Source organism: Trachymyrmex cornetzi, unplaced genomic scaffold (genome assembly GCF_001594075.2).
Source record: "Trachymyrmex cornetzi isolate Tcor2-1 unplaced genomic scaffold, Tcor1.1 scaffold245, whole genome shotgun sequence".
Lineage (NCBI taxonomy): Eukaryota > Metazoa > Arthropoda > Insecta > Hymenoptera > Formicidae > Trachymyrmex > Trachymyrmex cornetzi.
Window position 1 is genome coordinate 13,750 of NW_017297113.1, and position 22,347 is coordinate 36,096.

Below are 22,347 nucleotides of genomic sequence, written 5' to 3' on the forward strand. Positions count from 1 at the left end.
GTGACTTTTTTTTAAAAGCATATAGGTTCAATATTAAAGTGGTAATTCCTTACAAGACAGCATATCTTTTTCAAGTAAGTATATATTTCTGAGATTTTCTTTACGAGAAGAAATAATCGATTTTCGGCACAATTAGACGATTACATTGTGATTGTAAGGGCAATTTTATAAAAATAATGTTCTAATAATCTTTTATTTTTAAAGAATTTTCTCTTGTCAAACATAATTCCAAATCGTAGAGTTGTACTTTGTAATGCGTTTTCATTACGAGTGTTATATTTTATGTTTCTATCATTACACGTAACAGAGATAGATACGAAATAGAAGTTTTCAGGATACTCATATATGTTGACAGGTTTACCACAACAAAATTTCCAGCCAGCAGCTTGGCGGGAGATCGTGTTCTCATAATAATGAAGATTAAATTTCTCGCCAACTTCGTCGGAAAATCGTACCAACTGCTTTGATAAATGAAAAGTCCAATTTCTTCCATTTGGGACTTCAAGTGATCGCCGACAAAACTATATATGGACAATTGCGTTAGGGAAGTACACAGTACCAAAGCGCTTTTCCCTATAACAACAACGTTGTGTGCTTTTAATGCTAAGATAAATTGGAACCCTGAAAAATTATTTATCTGCTTAAGATTCTTGTAACATACATATTTTGATAAATTTTATAATGTTATAAAAACAATATTTACCCATGATACACAACAAGATGCTGCTAATAAATAATTGCGTTAGCAAAACTACACTGATCGTTTCGGTCAATTCCTTGGCTAATTCCATTAGATAGTTATGTCTCTTAATTAGATCGTTGAAACGGTCGTAGAATTGCGGACTTGAGACAACAAAGTTGACGAAATCGGCTTTTAGTATTTTTACTTGGCCGCACAAATGCAATGTAATATTGAGAAACAAAGAATCATTACCTTTATAGAAAGGAAAAAAAGGAAATACAATGGTATAAATTTTATTCCATTAATATAATAAAATATACACATACAGAGTAAGTCACGGAAATCTACATTTTTCAAAATAAAGTAACATTACATAACATAATTTAAATATTAATTGCTTTTTATATAACTATAAAAAATAGAATGCTATTTGAGTATTGGACAAAACAGTTCTGTCAGTTCTTTAATATGATTGGTTTCTGCCTTTAGATCTTTGCTAGATCTTAATGTAGAATCCAATCGAAATAAAACATTCTATTTTCTGTAGTTATACAACAAGAAATTAACACTTAAGTTATATTTTATATTATTACTTATATTAAAAATTGTAAAGTCCTGTAGCCTATATACTCTATAATAGTTTATTAAATTATTTGTATTATCTTTATCTACACACACACAAGAATTACATTTTGTTTTTACGTGTAACGTTTTTATTAAAATATTTTCTACTTTTATGTTATTCCCTAGAACTTTTAGAGTGAATCTTTATTATTAGCAATAAACAATTAATAATTACTTCAATAAAGTTAATAAAATATTTGGATACAATTTTATGTTCAGAATTCTGGCATATTTTAAATAACATTTCATGATGGAAAAATGTAAAGAAACATATATATTAAACAACAAATAGATATTACCGTGATTACAGGTAGACGTAAGTATTAGCACAATAAACTCGAAGATACAGATAAATTCATACATGCTCCTTGGGACATGCAAATATTCTAACGCGCATCTTGACGGCATTGGATAGTCCAATACTATGTCTTCATTTGTTCTATTGATCTGGATATCTTGATCATCAACCAGATCTTCCCCAAGAAGAGGTATTAGCGAATATATTACCACACTAATGTAAGCGAAACACACCATGAAACAGGAGAGAATTCTTCCCATAAAAGCGTGTTTCCGCATGATGGCACGGTACTCTGCATTTTTAATTGTCAAATAATCATTCCTGGCAGAACTGTAATTGTCAGTTAAATTTTTTGCGTAAATACGGAAACATATAATCTTGAACACTCCGAGTAGACCGCAACAGGCTAACATGAGACTGTCTATATTCTGCTCCGTGTTAGTACAACCCATGTGAAACTCCATGGAAGGCAAGATCACTATTGTGCTCTGTTGATTTGGGTAAAAGGTATAATTTCTCAATTAAACAGCTTTTGTGTCTACTAAAAATATGGCCCAATTCCAAATCGACGGGTCATCGAAAATATTAAAGTTTAAATATGACATCAAACTTTTAAAATGGGAATAAATAAGCTTCCATTTTAGCTCTGTATGTATTTATAAATACATTAGGATTATCTGAACTAATATAAAGATATGCAAAATTGAGCACTTTATAATTTTAATATTAACATATTTACCAGGGACAGTCATTATACAATGGATAATATAATGGTTATATATAAATATTTTCGTACTATAAATAAAAATTTAATGGAAATAATATCAATGAAAAACTTTCGTTAACTTTATATGTAAATTTTATTCATCTAATTTATTTTCTGTGTATGCGATCTATTCTTTTTGATACGATATTATACCAAAGATGTTACATCAATGCGATTCTTAAATACAAATAACGAAGTCACAAAATAAATGACATAACACATCTATAGAATTTCTTAGAAATAGTTGTGCTACCCTTCACATAAACAAGAAATAAACCGTAAGTTCTAAGTAGAAATATCTTCATTGAACAACAGTTAATGATTTGTGTGGCTATGATATTCTCTATCAATGACTTATTACTTCTGAAAAACAAACTCGTATTTTTCCTGAAAAAAACACAATTTCGCTACGTCATCACTAATAGGACATCTATCGTTTAAAAATTTAAACACTTGCTATTGTTATCTATATCAATAAAGTTTTATTTCAAATATTGTGATGTTAACGTAAAAATTCTATCTACGTGTCGTGACAAGAATCATCGAAACTGAGACAATACCAGGCAACAAGTGACCAAGACACATCGTATCAGCGAATAGATGTCATAAACTTGAAGTGGCCAAAGGCCGATCGGCCACGTTAACAGTTTGAAGGGGGTCATCGCATATGCGACATCGTTCTTCCATTGCAGACTTGCCATCAGGTCGACGTAATGACTGTAACTGATGCCAATGACCAATAATGTGCCCGGTACATCGCAGGCATTTCCATTCATTTTTTATTCAACTTGAAACATATACCTGCTTATCAACCTATCTTCACTGTCTTATCGCATTATCAGAAAGTGCAGGATGTTATGCTCTTACGCCAAATTGTTTTTGAAGAATTTACGTAACCATTTCTTCTAAATTGTTGCGAACTATATCCTGTTCTGTATGGAGAAACTGACATATCGTTTACTTGAACAGTTCAGTCACTACGTTACTCTCTGTGTAGTTTTATTTCAGTTTCGCAATGCAGATGCAACGATGTCGATCGAATTTTATGAATTTTTCCGTTCAAAAGTGATATAACAGGTGAGCCACACATCTCGTTTTTATTTCGCAAGACAGAAAATAAAAAGCAAAAGTTAAAATATATAATCTCGCAAAATGTTTGTAGGCAAATCATACCATTTACTTAAATAAATCGCACGAGAAATTGCATTTTTGAGGACAGAGTTTCTTTCTGTATAAGAAGCTGATATAGTTGTATAAAAACATGCGTATTGTTATAATGTATTAAAAGAGTTTATACGTTTTGTGACTAAAAAAAAATTTACAATTAATTAACGACAAATTAAGCTGTAATTCTGAAAAATACTTGATGTTTAACTATCTATTTTTGCAACAAATAATCTTATTATTATTCTTTTTTAAATGATTGATTAGACATAAAACGAGCACAATATGATAAGGAATTATCATTGGAAAACAAGAAATATATAGTTTGTATTAAATTCGTATTTTCTATTAAACATATAAGTGAAGCGTAGAGGATTTGTTGAGCGTCATCAAAATGACTACATCGACAATTTTTTACATGTCTTTGGCTAGATTTAAAAGCAAACAGTATCTCTCAATTAGTATAACTATTTCAGTTTGTTTCTAATATCTGTTTTTCCTGAATCTCTCCGTGGAACAGCAATAGCTCTATGTACAGGCTGAGCTCTTCTAATTGACCACAGAGATGCATACAAACACCGAAGAGGAAACATCGATGCCAACATTCTTCATAGATGTGCTGATTAACTAAAAAGAAAAAAAAATATATATATATTAAAGAGTACATATATCGTAGCAAATGATCTAAGCTTTGAACGAACAGATCATCTCTTGAGGCAGTTCCATGCGCATCTCTTTTTCAGATTTGGAGTAGATATGATGTTTTATGAAGAAGGCGACGTCGCAAAAGATAGAAATGACCTAATCATTGGTATAATAATAAAATATTTGGAATTATCTGAAAGAAGAACAAATTTGCCCCTACATTATATAAACTACCATAACGGTATGTCGTCATAAAATAAATATGGAGAAGTTTATAAGATATATTCAAATAATACATGTATATTTTTATTAGAAAATTTTACTGGGTTATATGTACGTATAAACAACAGTTCACAGAATTAATAATTATTCTGAAGAGGAAGAGAAAATATAAGTACTGAAACTTACAATAAACATATAATAATTTATACACAAAGGTGGGTGTTTATATACCTATCTTTCAAAAGAAAAATTATCTTTTTTATGCTGGATTAAATATAAATTACCTATTGCAAAAAAAAACATAAATGTACTTCACATGTTAGAGAAAATAAATTATTAATAAATAAGACAATTTTACTTTTAATTAAATAACTTTCGCTTGCATAAAACCCTGCAATTTATATTTTCAGAAACACAATTTAGATCATTGATAACACATTTTGACGATTAGATTAATCTGCAATCTATAAAAAGCAATGCGCAATTTTACAAAATTTTTGCCATGATCAAACTCTCATGAGTCGAACAGCCACGTTACTCGCTAGAAAGAAAATATGTGCAATATTTTTTATTCTACGGTTTGCATGACGCTATATACCGCATACATTAAGGGTTACGGTGTCATCGAGCGTAAGCAGCAGCTAACGCAGTTCATACTTTCATTCATTACTTATCGATCGGAACGCATTTTGCTATGCACCCCGACGTTGAATATTTCTGTAGTTTTACGAATTTGTAACTATTGCACATGGGCCAGAAGTAACTATTCATCATATGTAATTCGTAAAAACCCTTTATAGCTCTAATACGTGTCATTGATCTAATAGCTTAATGATAAAGCATATGTTAGTTTCTCATATAGAGTCCTTTTGACCCTTATACAAGGGCAGTGGAACGAAGTACTACTTTTTTTCTTCAAGCTTTTTGATGATTCTTAATATTTAACTAATTAATATGCACATTGATATAATTTATACTTTCGAAAATTTGAACTAACATTTTCTATAATATTTTCTGGTTATATTTTCATCAATTAGGAATATATATTTTTAATTATAAACTTTTGTTATAACAAATTCAATAATATACTTTTGTTTATAACAAATTCAAACCAAAAACGCAATTTAATAAAGAATATTGTTTATATTACATATATTACAGATTTTCAGTATTGATTATGTATGAAACGCGGCTTTACTTTCATCATGGTAACACTATTTTGGAGACTCGACTTTAAAAAAATCATTTTACTAGAACAGTGATGGAAGATCACATAGTACTACGCCTTGTATGCGTCGTCTACAATACACGAAGTTAGAAGTAAGAGTAGAGGAAAGTCGCCGATATTGACATAGGTCTCCTGAAGTGACACCCCCTTATTTTTCGGAAACTAACTATTGCACTTTATTAATACTAATAAAATCATGATCTGTTTATCTAATTAAAGAAGTACAAATTCATAATTCGTAGGTTTGTGGCTTGTTTCTAAATCAAATCAGCTAAAAACGAATTCTACAAATGCGAAAATAAAATTCTTACGATCTTCTTTTGCAAATTGTGAGTTTTAAATAATAGTGACTATATTATTGATAATATTACGTCATTTTAAATACTTGTAGTTTCCGAAATAAGTTTTATTTATATTATTTTTTCTCTTAGTCTTTTCATAATACGATTTTTAATTTAAAATTGGGGTGCAGCGTAAACCGACACACCTCTCCGTAAAACAGACCATGAACTAACTTAATCTTTATAATGTTCCTTTATAGTGTCAAATAAGTCTATTGGAGCTGAAGGCAATCGTGCATATATGGAACAACTTTAGAAAAACTATCGTGTTACATATTTGCATTTTGTAGAACAGCATAAAGTAAATATGCATATAATTCAATAAAAATGTTTTATAACAAAGTAAAATGATTCTGAAAAATCTTATATACATTCACTTATAGGTATTTTATACAGATAATTTCTATAAAAGAAAAAGAATAGCAATACGTAGCATTACTGCCTACTGTGTCAGTTTTGAAGTCCATTTTGTCAGACGCTCATTTTTGCATAACTTACGAAAAACTTAATTATTTCAAAATTGCTAACAGTATTATAAAAATTGCTTATACTATCTGATAGAAGACACTTTTTACTTTGTATTTATGTTTTTGAAGTTGTATTTTTACCTTTTGTTTAAGAAATATTGTCTAAAAACAAAGTGGTATGTCGGTATCGGCCTTTCTCTAAGGAATTGACCAATAACAGTCGAATGTGAGAAGAATAATCGATTAGTCAATTTTTTACTTTTACTTCTTATTCCATGTATTGTAGACGACGCATTAGTCTAACCTTTGTAGTTCTTACTTACGAGAAAGTAAACCCCGCTGTCTCCATCTATTACATGGACGCTATTCGAGGAAGTAAAGAAAAACCGAATAGAATAGAATAAAAAAGGCACAACATTATGAATCTTTTGAAATATCTAATAATAAGATAATGATAAAATAATACCATGAAGACGAGCCTCCAAAATAAAGGTGAATAAAGTGTTTCCATAGCATAATTTCGTCAAAAAAGTAAATAGCGAAATTAAAATTATTATCAAATATATACATATACATATATATATATATATATATTTCTAACAATATTTATTGAGCAAGCATAATTTGTAATACAGAAAAATAAGAAGCGGAAATTTTCAACACATTTGTGAAACTATTAAGGTTTATAATATAGAATTTACCTACTTTAATTCGAACGGGTACATTAGCACGAGCTATTATGAAACTTACATCCCGTAGAATGTTTGTAGGCAAGTTGTACCATTTACTTAAATAAATTGCGTGAGAAATTGCTTGCGTTTTTGATGACAGAGTTTCTCCCATGTAGCTGTATATAAACAGCTGTATCATTAGTATATTAATAGAGCTTATACTTCTCATGATAAGAACAAAATCACTCTTTACCAACGATAGAATAAACTGTAATCCTAAAAAATACCCAATATTTAACTACCTATTTTTGTAACAATTATTTGTATTATCCTTTTTTAAACAAATATTTGGAAATAAAGTAAGCATATTTGTAATAAAAATTATTGAAAAAAGAGAAATATATAATGTGCGTTTTAAATTTAAATTACCTATTAAACATATAAACAAAGCGTGGAGAATCAGCTGAGCAATTAAAATGATATTGAGTACACCAACGACGTCTTTGGCTAGATTCAGAAGCAAACAGTGCCTCTCGATCAACGTGACCATTTTACTTCGTTTCCAACAACCATTCTTCTTCCTTTCGTGAAACTGCAGCAATTCTCGACTGAGCACTTCCAATTGTCCACAGAGATGCATGCAAACACCGAAGAGGAAAACATCACTACCAACATTCCCCGTACATGTACTGATCAGCTGAATAGATTGAAAAATACACATACTGAAGCAAACGATCTGAGCATCGAATGGACAGATCGTCTCTTGAGGTAGCTGCATTGCTCGCATCTCTGTCTCGGATTTTGCAATTAATGTTACGTTTTGTGAAGTCATCATCACAAAGGATAAAAGTGATTCAACTATCAACGGCGTAATGACAAAATACGAGGAACCCATCTGAAAAAAGAAGACAAATCTGCCTAGGTTGGTATAGCGAAACATGACTTGCCGATGATCTTGTTTTGTAATATACGTCCAGTCATTCGATGCATTGACGAGATTTTTCAATAAGTTGTCGCGATGCAATCGTATCAGCGCTATTTTTACGATAGTCAAAGTTCCGCATGACGCTAACATGAGGTGATCGATGACCATAACCAGAGTGACATTGTTGTGAAAACTAATATCCATGCCTATATAAACTATCATCATAGTCTGTCAATATAAAATAAATATATAAAAGAATATAAAATTACCGAAAATAAAAATCGGAGCGTAAATCGAATATAAATTAAGAGTAATAGAAGTATCAATTAAACTTTTAGGAAGCAAAAATTGAAACAGCGTTTGAAAAGTAAACTCTCGCTGTTCCAATTTACGCTTTCTAAAAATTTCGTTGACACTTTTGTTATTTTGCCTTTACATTCGACTTACACTCTGATTTTTATTTTTGCCAAGGAAAAAATATATTTTATTAGAAAATTTTATTTGCTAATACGTATAAACAATAACTGTACAGAATTAATTATTAGTCTATTTTAATCTTGCGTGAGCTAGATAGTAAAAATCAATGAAGTTGATTTTTCTATCTGGTTCGTGGCAGTACGGTAAAATATAACACGGAATATGAAATATCCCATATGGCGAATCATATGTGGGGTATTACACAACCCATGTTATACTTCACCATAAGTGTGCTAATTTAGTACGACTGGCAACGTTGCAATTCTGACTACACGACCCTTATAGAAATTTAATACCAGTATACTGACTAATTAATTACATATTTTGAGTATTAAAAGTATTGTTAATAGCACTTTTAATACTGAAAATATGTGATTAATTGGTCAAAATTAGTATTAAATTCCTATAAGAAGCAATTTGAGCGCAGCATTTTTTAAAAAGTTATAGAAGTTTATATTTTGCTGAGGTGTGTGTGTGTATATATATATGTATATATATATGTCAGCCTTATCTAATTTACCAAAAATTAAGAAAGATAAAATGTTAACCCTAGTATGATATTATTTTTGGTTACCTTCCTTATAACATCAGGGTTTGTAAAACTGCAACTTTGTCACGCTATATCTCTGGACTGAATACGTATTTTTTAGCTCAAAAAGTGTGAAATTTATTTCTCGAAGTCAGACAAAGACGGATAAATATGAATAAAATGAATAACATTTTATTTTCAATTAATTACAATGTTTCAAAGAAATTTTGTTGGAAAATTTCGCAAAAAATGACTACTTTAAAAATTCTCAAATTTTTTAATTTAATGTTCAAGTAAAAATTCGTAGGATTTTTTTAGTTGACCGTTTTAACTAACAAAAAAAAATAGTACGATATAAATCGCTCAAAAAAGTATAATTATTTGAACTATCGAAAATCGATATTTTTGAAGAATCTACATATTTCAAGTTTACAATTAATAAATAAAATTTTATTATTTGAATAATATAAAAGAGTAATAACATAAATAGATAAAGGATTGTACATGTATAAATATTATTATAATATGTATAATTAAGTATTAGGATTTAGTTTAGAGGATGATGCAACACTCGCTCTAAAGCAATAAATCCGCCTCGGCAGAGTGATCCCTGAAGACTGACAAAAATTATAAAATTTCTACTATTTATTATATTGAAATATAATTCTTTTTAGTTCTACATTTTCGTGTACTTACTTTTATACTATCCGAAACTCAGTAAACGTATATTTAATAAAAAATAAAGAGGTACCCAGAATGCCGAAAACTTACAAGCTAATCACATGTGAGTCCCAAGTATCCTCTTTGAACTTTCGTGCATTCTCACATCGAGAATAACGCAAAAAAATCTCTTGCAGATTTATCATATCTATGGACAGTTAAAATTTTTTTTTAGCCTCAATCCGGGTCTTCAAATTATATTATAAAAAAGTTACAGCAATGTAAAAAATCGCATAGGATATGTTAAACCTATGAATATCATACTAGGGTTAAAACTTGTAATAAATTATTTCCCTGTAAACGCCAACTAAAAATAGTATTAATGTTATAATTTCACACTTTACAATGTAAATATAATATAATACATATAGTATAATAGATACATCGTTGAGTATAAAATTATAAGATTATGACATTAATATTTTAGTGTTTTAGTATTTACTGAGTTATATTTATTTATGTTATAGTCGACATGTTAATTCGAAAATACAGTAAATGTATGCAATATGTGATCTGCTGTAATGAATGTATACATTTACTATACATAAATATATACATTGACTAGTGAGTGTAACACTTTGATTGTGATATATATAAAAGTTAATATTCAATTTTTATCTATGAAAAACTTTTTTTTAATATTTTTTTATCTAAAAAAATGTAATATGCACTTCATGTGTTAGAGTAAATTATATATTAATAAATAAAGCGGTTTTATTTTTAACTAAATAACTTTCAGTTAGACAACATTTAAATTTACCTGTGTGACTATAAGAAGTAGCGCACGCAATTTTGCAAAGTTTCTATTACGATCTAAAGGCCATGAACCAAGCGGCCACATTATTCGCTTATACAGAGAAAATTCGCGAGACATTTCTTTGTTCCATGTTTTACATGATGCCATCCTCGCATGTTAAGGATTACGGTGTTATCGAACGTAAGCACTAGCTAACGCAGGTTATGCATTCATTCATTATTGATTGGAGCACATTTCACTATGCACCCCAATGTTGAATATTCCTGTGGCCTTGCACATTTGCAGATAACACGCATGGCAGAAATGACTATTTGTTATATGTAATTCAGAAAAACGTAGTTCAAATATGTGTCATTGATCTAACAGCTTAATAATAAAGCATATGTCAGTTTCTCATATAGGGACCTTACCCCGTTATAGTCTCACTGCGAAACTTTATCACGCGAAGAAATAAGTTTTTACTTTATATCACCTAGAAATTTGCGACTAGAGAATATTAAAGATCCGAGAGAAGTATATTTGCAAAGATAAATTTATGAAGATAGTAGAAAATCATAAGTAATTATGTGTATTAAAAATTTTTTTCTCAATTTTAATGTAAGATTTAATTGAAGTAAGTTGATTTATATAAGCATAATTAAACTTTTTATTTAAAAAATATTATTATAAAATATTCAAAATGTTATACTAATAAAAAATGGTATACTAATAAAAAGATATTCTTTTAGTATCTTATAACATTATTTTTATAATAATAAAACTTTACTAGTTTAAACTATAAAATGTTTGGAAAGGTATAATTATATTGGAAGTATGTAACTAGAAAAATTATATTAAAAATATGCAGTTAATATTTTATATAATATTAACCTAATTATTGTACGAAATTGATTATACGAGTTTGTATCAAGTATTATTTTTTGATCTAGATTTAAAACGTTCGAAATCGCTTGAAAATAACAACACTTGCCTAGCCGTCGAACGATGATGTTTTTTATTTCGAGTGCTTCAGTAAAAAAAAAAACTCGCGAGATCAAGCTAGAGTCGTTCGACGAAAACATCTGATTGACCGCTAGCACGACTTTTATATCAACTGATCGCCTACAAGAAGTGCAAGACAATAAACAATAGAAAACAACTAAACGATTGTTAATCATTCAGCTAATTGGCTCCATTTTAATTTATTTCCGGGTATTGGAAAACTCGGAAATATTCTTGAACAACAGAGAAATAAAACTTTGAGTCTAATTCGCGAAATACTTGATAATAGTTGTCCGTGCTAATCAGGCTGCGATCCGATTAATTCACGTTTACAATACTCGTGAGTATTATTTGATCTTGTTTAACATTTGATTAACAACAAAGATTCCAAAAATAATCTTATTATCGCATTACTTTATTAAATCTTCTTTTCGATAGTCGCTTCAATCGCGCTATCGACATTACTTTGATTGCCGCACTATAAGTGTGCATTCGCGATTAAAAAACTGTAAATAGCCATATACAATCATATAAATACAATTTTTTGTCAAGTGCATGTCAATCTCGTCTTTCATTTTTTTTTAATCAATGTTTGCATCCACTGATTTGTTGATTCCACGTTACGATGTGAACGTTTCCGTCTTTAAATATACAACTTTAGACATAATTAATCTATTTAAATATATTGCAATATTTTTTCTCTTATATTTTATCAATTGTTTTAAAGAGATAACAAAAACACATTGTTACTATATAAAAATTAAACATTAGGGAAGTGATCTCACTTTTTATAAAAATATATAGGCATGATGTATAATTAGAATTAGTTGTAATATATTTAAAAGAAGACTGTTTCTCTAAATATGTGTATATTTTTAATATTATACATGAAAAAAAAATTGATTTGGCACAATTGACGATTGCGCGTTATAATTATGATCAACAGTTTTATTAAAATAATGTTCTAATTAAATCCATCTTTCTTTACAAATCTCTGTTTTAAGCCGATTTAGAATTTCTGTAGAATTCTTTTATTTTACATTTTATATTTTATGTTTCTACCATTACTCGAAGTACAGACAGATACGTAATAGAAGCTTTTAGGATGCTCATATAGGTTGATAAATTTACCACAATAAAATGTCCAGCTCGCAATGTGACGGGAGATTCTGACCGCATAATGACGAAAATTAAGTTTCTTGTCAGTTTTGCGGGAAAGTCATACCAGGTGTTTTGATAAATACAAAGTCCTACTTCTTCCATCTGAGATTTTAGATAATCCCCGACAAAACTATATAGCATTAATTGTGACAGAAAAGTACTCTGCACCATTATACTTTTAGCTGCCATAGCAGTGTCGTTGTCTTTCAATGCTAGAATAAATTGAAAACCTGAAAAAGAAATTACTTGTTTAGTAGATCCTTATAACCTAATTCTATATGTTACGAAACAACAAATAATGTAATAATCACCCACTATGCATAATTGTAAACTGATAATAGATAATTGAATTAATAAAATAAAACTAATTGTATCAGCAAGTTCTCTGGCCAATCTTATCAAATAGCTGTGTCTTTTAATTAGTGTGAGGAAACGTTTATAAACTTGCGGCCTTGTAACATCAAAATCGATAAACTTGGCTTTCAAAACTTCCACTTGACCGCAAATGTGCAGCGTAATGTTGAAAAACAAAGAGTCGTTACCTTAATAGAAAATTAATTGATACGACGCTGTAATATTATATTAATATACAGATTAATATATGGATATTCAATGCTACTATTATTTAAAAAATATTATTTATATACTTATAAAAAAATTATATATAAAAATATATTACATTAAAATAGCCAATAATTTTTTTATATTAGTTTTTTACATTTGTATAATTATATACGTTCTAGTTTCATATCTTATGTGCTACATCTTTATAAAAATATTTGTTAATTTTTACTATATATATTTTGTTTATTTGCGTGCATAATATACAGGGTGTTCGAAAAATAATGATACATTTTCGCATAGGAGCAGAATAGACTAAACTGAGAAGAAAAGTCTTCTACCATTTTACAATTTATTAATTACTAAAAATTTCCGAAAATTGGTTTTCAATAATTTTTTACTTAAATACAATCAACTTTACAGAAAAACTGCAAGAGACAAAAATTATTTATTTTCTTCTTATAGAACTCTACGAATTTTTTCAGAATTTTTTATCAACTTTTTAATACTGTATTTCTCAAATGATCAAATTTAAGCGGAAAGCGGATATTTATTATTCAGATTAGACGATATTGTTCAATTTTATGATTTTGCGTTTTGTAATTATTGCGATTTAACATTGACTGTGCAAGAACATCATTTTGTACAATAAGAATATATATTAAGTTTGCTTATCTAATTACTGACTCTTATACCGTCCTATATTTTTTACCATTTAATTCAACTGTATTTCTCATTTTTACCAACATGAGAAAATACGGTATTAAAAAATTCTGAAAAAATTATTTAAAAATTCTTAGAGCTTTACGAGAAAAAAATAAACAATTTTTGTCTCTTGCAGTTTTTCTATAAAGTTGATAGTATTTGAGTAAAAAATTATTGAAGACCAATTTTCGGTAATTTTTAGCAATTAATATCTTATTTATTAACTATTGCGAAAATTGCAAAATGGTAGAGAACTTTTCTTCTCAGTTTAGTCCATTCTGCTCCTATATGAAAGATTTATCATTATTTTCCAAACACCCTGTATACATATATACAATATTTATATCCACATTAAAAGTGTATAATCTTAATTTTTTTACAATAAACCTTCTCAAGCTGGTAGTAATATTAAAACAATTTGTATCTATTATTTTTTGTTTAATTTAAACAAAATCTGTGTTGATTTTCTCCATTATTATTTATTCTTTCAAAAAACTGATTGGTTTTCAATGGATTTAAAATTATTTAAATGAAGATAATCATCGTAAAATAATGTGAATTTTCGTAGTGTAATGTTATTGTTTATAACAGACAAGAAGGCACAATACACATATTATAAACTTTTTTTTTAATTCCAATTATATAATTTTGCGTTTATAAAATGTACTAAATATATATTACACAACACAAAAAAATAAACGAAAATATCAAATACATAACACAAAAAAATATCAGACAGCAAATGTTACCATGATTAGTAGTACTTGTTAAAGTAAGTGAGATAGCTTCGATGAGACACAAGATTGTATGCATGTTTGTTGGAGCATTGAAATACTCCAAAGCGCATCTTGATGGTACTGTATACTGTAACATGGCCTCATTCGTTACATTTATTTTATGATTAGCATTACCCAAAAATGGAATTATTGTGAATAATAGACAACTAAAGTAAGAAAAACACATTAGGGAACAGCAGAGAATTCTTCCCGTAAAAGCATGTTTTCGCATAATGGCCCGATGTTTTGCGTTTTTAATCATCAAATAATCGTTCAGAGCAGAACTGTAATTGTTAGTCAAATTCCTTGCGTAAATGCGAAACCATACTGTCTTCAGTATACCAAGTATTCCGCAACAGAGTAACATAAGGCTGTCTACGTTCTGTTCAGCGTTATTGCAGTCCGTGTAGAGTTCGATGGAAGGCAATATTACCATTAGGCTCTGTTGATATGTATAAATTTATATTTTATATAAAGCTTTATGTGTTTAAAAAAGATGTGTCTGCATTCTACTTTGATGAATCTTTATTAATATTAATTGCAAATAACAGTTAGAAATTAATACAAATATAGCTATACAATATTTTGTCTATGCTTAAAGCATAAAAAGATGTTAGAATATAAACCAGTCTGATTTAAAGATAAAAACAGTATATAATTATATGTTTAAAGATTTAATGTTATCTGCATGAAAAGAATGAGATTTTCCTGAAAATATCTAAAAACTTAAATAAAAAACTGAAAATAATTTTGTTGAATCATCGAAATAATTATGCAGAAAACTCAATGATGTGCAACGCTGTAAAAAATGTTGACATTTTAGCAATTAGCTTGAGCATCTTATATAATTATTTTGAGTATTTTATGTATTTTAGCCCAACAAAATTATTTTCAGATTTAAATTTTGTAGACATCTCAGGAAAACTTTTCTTTCCATGTGTATATTTTTTCAAAGTTTTCTTTACTCAGGACTATTCCCTAGATCTAAAAATATAATTCAATCAACGCGAAGAAAACTTCCAACAATTGCAAAATAAACATTCTGCTAAATACGGCCAATGAGAATTTATTTGCCATTCTGTATTCATTTTGTCTTTTTTATACAAATCGTGAAATAAACCATATAGAATACATGTAGACTATATTATACTTAGAATGAATTAGAATACTATCATCAAGCATGAATGAGCAACAACAGACATAAAGATTTTAAGAAAAATGATTTTTGTCAAAACTTCCAAGGGCTTACGATCGTGCTCATTCATGGCCCACTCACGTTATCTCTAGAAAGAAATATTTCACGTTGTCAATGAGACATCTATTGTCCAGGAGTACAGGAGGAGTCAAGCACTTGGTATTGCCATTGCGAAGTTTTATTTAGGACGATGTGATGTGGAAGATGTTTTACGTATATGTCCTGAGACTATCACGCGACAAGGTTCACTGACATCGAAAAAGATGCATACCACGCAACAGGTAGCAAAGATGCATCGTAAGAGCGAATAGACGTTATAAACTTGAAGTGGCCAAACGCCGATGGGCCACGTTAGCAATTTGAAGGGGGTCATTGCGTACGAGACGTCGTCTTTCCATCGTATGTTCGTCATCGGGACGAGGTAATAACTGTAACTGATGCCAATGACTGATGATTCGCTTCGTACATAGATGTAATGCCACTATTTCGATTCATTTTTTATTCAGCTAGAGACATATACCCGCTCATCATTCTGTCTACGCTCTTAGAACATTATAGTAAAACATAGAGAATTAGGTTTTCATGCAAAATTTCCATTGTTGCACAAGAATTTATATAGTATGACTAAATTTTCTAAGTTATCGCTCATCGAATAACTACTTTTTTCATTGCACGAACTGTTAGCTCTATTGTATACTCGTACGTTTTCTTTTGTGTAAGCTCTAATTGTCTTATATCTTATTTCAATTTAATATTCTTTTGATTGAATAGTAGACATTTTTTAGTCTATCCAAAAATAAAAATACACATTGTGCAAATGATTTATTTTTTTAATTTTTGTTTGCATATTACTCACTATCTCGATCAGCTATTTGATAAAGAATTATGAATTATGAGTATATAATTCAATATGTCAAAAATTTTCTATCCTCTTAATTTGGATATATTAATTTAACCCTTTTACCGTGTACAATTTGTGCTTTATCCATCAAGAGTCACTAAAAACTCTTTATTTTTTTCACCTCTTCAAAATAATTCGAAAAATCTCTAAAAAGTCACCAATATACTTTCAACTTTCTAGAATAAATATTGACTCTTTATTTTGGAAAATAATAAAATGTAATATAATTTATAATTACCGAAAGACTCCAAGAAACTTGCACGAACAGGAATCGCTCGGTCACTAGTTACCCATATTAGTACGGTAAGGGTTAATAATAAGTTAGAATATATGTACATATATTATTAATAATATATAGATTAATTTGGCACAGATGATTGTGGTAGTTACAAGCAGCAATTTTATTTATTAAGACAGCATTTCAATACACCCTCTCTTTTATGCATTCAAATCACTATTAGATTCTAATGATATGTATAAATCGTATATTTTCTTTTATATAAAGCTGTGTGTGTTTGAAAAACATATATGTTCAAATTCTACTTTAATAATCCGACTACGATAAGATCTAACTATAAATATAAATATATATTTATAGTTTTTAGAACTGCTATATTTTTTAATTGTATACATTATATTTCACACCTTTACCATTACACGAAGTACAGACAGATATGAAAGAGATGCTTTCAAGATGCTCACGTAAGTTATCAGATTTACTACGATAAAATTTCCAGCTTGCAAAGCGACGGGGGAATCTGAACACATAAGAATGAATATCATATGTCTCGTTAGCTTTGCAGGAAAATTGTACCAGTTGCTTTGATAAATAGAAAGCCCTATTTCCTCCATTTCGGATTTTAAATAATCCCCAATAACACTGTATAAAGTTAACTGTGTTATAAAAGTACTTTGTACCATTATATTTTTTGTAATTAAAACAACGTTGTTTTCACCTAATTGTAAAATAAGTTGAAATCCTGAAAAAAAAATTTATTTAATATAGGATAGATCTTTATATCATAATACGATTTGCAAAATAATTATAAGTATAGTATATCATTCACACACACCCATTATGCACAAAAGAATACTGATAATAAATAATTCTATCAGCAAAACGAAACTAATCATTTCGGCAAGTTCTCTGGCTAGTTTTATTAAGTATTTATGCCTTTCAATTAGTACGTTGAAACGATCATAGATATGCAGGTCTTTGATATCAAAATTAAGGAAATTAGCTCTCAGAATTTTCATTTGACCACAAATATGCAATGTAGCGTTCAGAAACAAAGCGTCGTTACCTTTCAATCATGACAAGAAATAATACAGACTATATACTGATATACTTCTACATACAGAACTGTATTGATACTTTCTTATTATTGCAATTAAAACGGAGTGAAGAAATTTATATATTATACATTTATATGTGTATATATAATATATAAATTATAAATGTTATATATACAGAGTGTTCCGAAAATTGAGGACAGTATTATTACAGCATGAAACTTCGTGAAAAAAATTAAGTAATGAAAAGGCATTCCATTTTTTTTCTGCAAAGTAGTTCTTTAAGTATAAATGTTTAAAATTGGGCCAATCCTAATAGTTGGTTAAAAAGTCATTCGTCCGAGTGACGTGAGTGCAATGGTATTAGATGTTGAACACTTCGAATGCTGTCCGAACACTTCGGACGAATGACTTTTTAACCAACAATTAGAATTGGCCCAATTTTAAACATTTATACTTAAAAACTACTTTACGGCAAAAAAAAATAAAATGCACTTTTATTACTTAATTTTTTTCACAAAGCTTTTCGCTGTAATAATGTCCTCAAATTTCGGGACACCCTGTATATGTATTATATATTATATATGTATAAATTGTATATTATATGTATATCAGGAATAAATAATTTTGTATTATTTTTATATCTATTTAATACAAATAAAGCAAAACTTTTATATCTTAAGCATGTTGTCTATATATATATATTTGACAGACAATGAAACTTTTATTAATAAAAATAATAATAATTTTTTATGCATGAAATACATTTATATATATATATATATATACATATGATTTAAAATAAAAATTGCTACAGTCTTTAAAGTGACAAAAGAAAATTCCGCTAAATAATAATCTAACAATACCTTGATTCGCAATACTTGCTAGTATTAATGCAATAACATCGATAATGCAGAAAATTTTGTGCATTCTCACTGGTACATTTAAGTATTTCATAAAGCATTTCGACGGTACTGGATATTCTAGCATAGTATCCTTTGTTATATTGACATGCTTGTATCCATTCAGAATAGCGTTTAGTCCATACATTATGGAGCTAAAACAACCGAAGCCCAAAACTAAACAACAGAGAGTCCTTCCCATAAAGGCATGTTTCCGCATGATAGCACGCTCTTTTATGTTTTCAATTGTCAAGTAATCGTCCATAACAGATCTATAATTTGTAGCCAAATTTTTTGCGTAAATGCGAAACCATATCGCCTTCAGCACACCAAGTATTGCACAACAGATTAACATGAGACAATCTACGCTTGTTTCCGCGTCAGTGCAGCCCAAATAAACTTCGAAACTGGATTTGATGAGCATGAAGGCCTATTGACATGTTTTTATATAATATAATATCTAATAGACACTAGTATACGTTATTTTCGAAGGATCGTGCGTCACTGATCATTGAGGTAAAACTCACAAGATGCATACCGGACCAGAAATGCCCACGACATATCGTATCAGCGAATAAACATTATGGACTTGAAATGGCCAGATACCGATGGACCACGCTACCAATTTAAAAGGGGTTATCGCGTATGCAACATCGTCCTTCCATCGTTCACTAGCCATTGGATTAAGGTAATGACTGTAACTGCTATCAATAACCGGTGATATGTTCAATATAACGTCCGTCTATGTTCCGACTCATTTTTTATTCATCTTAAAACCTGTATTAACCTTTATGCTCTTAATATATTATCGCAGAATATAGAGAACTGTGTTGCGCAAAATTGTTGCTTTATAAGAATTTATGTTTTTTTTTTTAGTCATGCCTTATTGAACAATCCTTTCCTGCTATTGTATATGAATGATCAAGAAAAGAACTTTATCTCTCGTTTATACTATGTGTATTCTGAGTTCCAATCATATTATGTTTTATTTTGTCTCAGTTTTTTCATGTCATTTTGAACGTGAATGTTGTAGATTTACTTCTTCCGAATATGAAAATGTGTACTGTGCAGATGAGTAGATTTTTTGAATTCTAATAATAAAATTAGTTTTATGTATATCAATAATTTTATATACTCTGACAAAATATCTGTATCAAATAAAAAGAATTAATTTTAGACATAAATGTATTCATAAGGTGATTTTCACAGTTAAACTTTTCACAAAATTTTATCACAGAATATTAGCCTATTTCTTAAAGAAATTGTATTGTAAATAATGACCTTTTTGAATGATTTATTTGTTTGTAATATTTTTTTAAGAATATTGATTTATACAGTACAAATTAAAATTATATATTAGTATTATACATTAATATTGGCCTAAACTTTTACACAGCTTTTTATAAATAATGTGTGACATATAATACATGAGAGATATGTTTTAGTAATTGTTTTATTTCTATTTGTTTCTTATTTCTCAGTTAGTATAAATATACTTTAAAAAAGGATACTTTTTTCTTTTTTTAAATATATTTTCTCTGCACTGTACCATGTATCAGAATATGATGAATTCGCAAAGTTTTAAATTAAACTATGAGTATTTCTGTGAATTTTAACATCAACTTTGTCTACAATATCCAATGATGTACTAGAATGTAATGGGGACCAATATGTTGAATATTGGACTCGAAACTTTCATTGTCTAACGACACATTCTTCAACAGTAATGCCTCCTTTGTATTTGTAACACTCAATCCGCTGAAAATCAATTATCTAAATTCTAAAGTTCAAACTGTCCATAAAATGCAATACCGACGAAAATTCCTTCTTATGTCATGAATAATTAAAACACCTAGTAAAATGTAATAAGAACACTTGATGTTGGACTCAACGAAACAAGACAAATCCATTGGCTGTCATTTACGAACATTTAAAAAGGAATTGCTGTAATGATCAATTTTTATTGGTCTGCATAAAAGTGTTCTGCTGTTTATATTATTGAAGCAGCGAATCGCTATATTATTATATAGTTTCGGATAGGCTAAGTTAACTAACTTTTAAAAGTAGTAAGCAGTTGGGTACACTAAGATAACTCGGGGTACATTCCCTTTGAATCACAAAGCTCACAAAGCTCACGAGCATTATTTATTCTTTCGTAACATTTAATAAACAACAAGGATAAAATAATTTCATGAGTGTTATGAGCGTCAATGCATCCTTAATCGCGGTAGTTGATGAAGTAGTTGGCTGCACAAGCCAACGATCAGATTGGTCGCGTGCAAGAGTTGTAGATAGTGATCACCAATAGGAATTGTTCTTGCGACAATTTTGCCTTTCTCGAACAATTCAATATGCACACGTCTTTTGTTTCAAGTTTATCTTTATTAGTACGGAGTATTTTTCATATTCTATTTCTAAAAAATCTATTAGTGAAATGAGATAGAACCGATATATGTGCGCATTCTATACGTCAGAAATTTAATTTTTTAATTTCAATACATTAATTTAATAATAAGTTAAAGTACACACACACACACACAGAGAGAGAGTGTGTGTATCTTAAATAACGTCCTAATCATATAGTGCTATTCCTAATAAAAAACTGAAAAGTTCTGCACCATTTTGCAATTTTCGCAATACTTAACGAGATATTAATTTCTAAAGAATGCCGAATAAACGGATAAAATCGATATATAAGAAAATTTTAAGATATCTTTCAGTATTCTTTGTGAAATATTTTGAAGATGTTTCTTAAGGGATAGACAGGGTAAAATTTTGAAAAATTCGATTTTTTAATTTTGTAATATTTTGAAAGATATAAGTATCGAGAATAAATATGCCAAGTTTTAAAGAAATATTCGGAAAATTGATGGAGATACAGCAGTTTTCGTGAAGCAGTTTTTGTACGACGATGCGCTAGAACTGCTTTTGGCGTCGACGAAGAAGCGTTTTTAGACACGGAAGAGCTATTATATGATCCAGGGATTGCCGAATAAGAGTAACTTAAATTTTTTAATTTAAATTTGTGCAGTCAACATATATATAGTAAACTGAAAGTAAAACTTTAAACGCGTTTTTCTCAAAATCATTTTTTTCAACCTGGTTGACAGCAAATCAAAAAAATCGACCTATTGATTTGGTGTAAATTATATTTTATTCAGAAAACTTACCTCTATCGCCGGACGTAGACGTTTTTTAATTAATAAAAATTTCACAATTTTATTCAACTTTTTTGTAACAAAAAAGGCCAAATTAAAAAAAAAGATTCACATGTCCGTCATTTTGTTACTTTTTGCAATTTTGCAATTTTTCTACGTCCGGCTATAGTTATATTCATTTTTTACTATCATAATTTT

The 22,347-nt window shown here is 29.0% G+C and overlaps 3 protein-coding genes across 3 annotated transcripts; all 3 read right to left on the reverse strand.

The window, feature by feature from the left end:
- Positions 1 to 280: 280 nt before the first annotated feature.
- Positions 281 to 3,146, reverse strand: LOC108761204 (odorant receptor 13a-like). The gene is made up of 4 exons (XM_018507618.1): positions 2,931 to 3,146; positions 1,606 to 2,092; positions 704 to 934; positions 281 to 621 (listed from the first exon to the last, which is right to left on the reverse strand). Exons 1-4 carry the CDS (start codon positions 3,144 to 3,146, stop codon positions 281 to 283), a joined length of 1,275 nt encoding a protein of 424 aa, XP_018363120.1.
- An 860-nt stretch (positions 3,147 to 4,006) lies between these two features.
- LOC108761205 (uncharacterized) lies at positions 4,007 to 16,268 on the reverse strand. The gene is made up of 6 exons (XM_018507619.1): positions 16,167 to 16,268; positions 14,674 to 15,142; positions 12,970 to 13,200; positions 12,560 to 12,888; positions 7,538 to 8,261; positions 4,007 to 4,161 (listed from the first exon to the last, which is right to left on the reverse strand). The coding sequence occupies exons 1-6, from the start codon at positions 16,266 to 16,268 to the stop codon at positions 4,007 to 4,009; spliced, it is 2,010 nt and encodes a 669-aa protein (XP_018363121.1).
- Positions 16,269 to 17,435: 1,167 nt separating this feature from the next.
- On the reverse strand, positions 17,436 to 19,670 carry LOC108761206 (uncharacterized). The gene is made up of 4 exons (XM_018507620.1): positions 19,530 to 19,670; positions 18,956 to 19,421; positions 17,870 to 18,100; positions 17,436 to 17,776 (listed from the first exon to the last, which is right to left on the reverse strand). The coding sequence occupies exons 1-4, from the start codon at positions 19,668 to 19,670 to the stop codon at positions 17,436 to 17,438; spliced, it is 1,179 nt and encodes a 392-aa protein (XP_018363122.1).
- Positions 19,671 to 22,347: the final 2,677 nt, after the last annotated feature.

Coding starts and splice junctions, on each gene's coding strand:
- LOC108761204 (XM_018507618.1), bottom strand. CDS start 3,146: ATGAATGGAAATGCCTGCGATGTACCGGGCACATTATTGGTCATTGGC. Junction 935..1,605: donor TACGTCTACCTGTAATCACG/GTAATATCTATT, acceptor CTTTCTATAAAG/GTAATGATTCTTTGTTTCTC. Junction 622..703: donor CATCTTGTTGTGTATCATGG/GTAAATATTGTT, acceptor ATAATTTTTCAG/GGTTCCAATTTATCTTAGCA.
- LOC108761205 (XM_018507619.1), bottom strand. CDS start 16,268: ATGACCCCCTTCAAATTGCTAACGTGGCCCATCGGCGTTTGGCCACTT. Junction 15,143..16,166: donor TCTTTGCTACCTGTTGCGTG/GTATGCATCTTT, acceptor ACATATCAACAG/AGCCTAATGGTAATATTGCC. Junction 12,889..12,969: donor TTTACAATTATGCATAGTGG/GTGATTATTACA, acceptor TTTCTTTTTCAG/GTTTTCAATTTATTCTAGCA.
- LOC108761206 (XM_018507620.1), bottom strand. CDS start 19,670: ATGGCTAGTGAACGATGGAAGGACGATGTTGCATACGCGATAACCCCT. Junction 19,422..19,529: donor TCGTGGGCATTTCTGGTCCG/GTATGCATCTTG, acceptor ACATGTCAATAG/GCCTTCATGCTCATCAAATC. Junction 18,101..18,955: donor AGCAAGTATTGCGAATCAAG/GTATTGTTAGAT, acceptor CATGATTGAAAG/GTAACGACGCTTTGTTTCTG.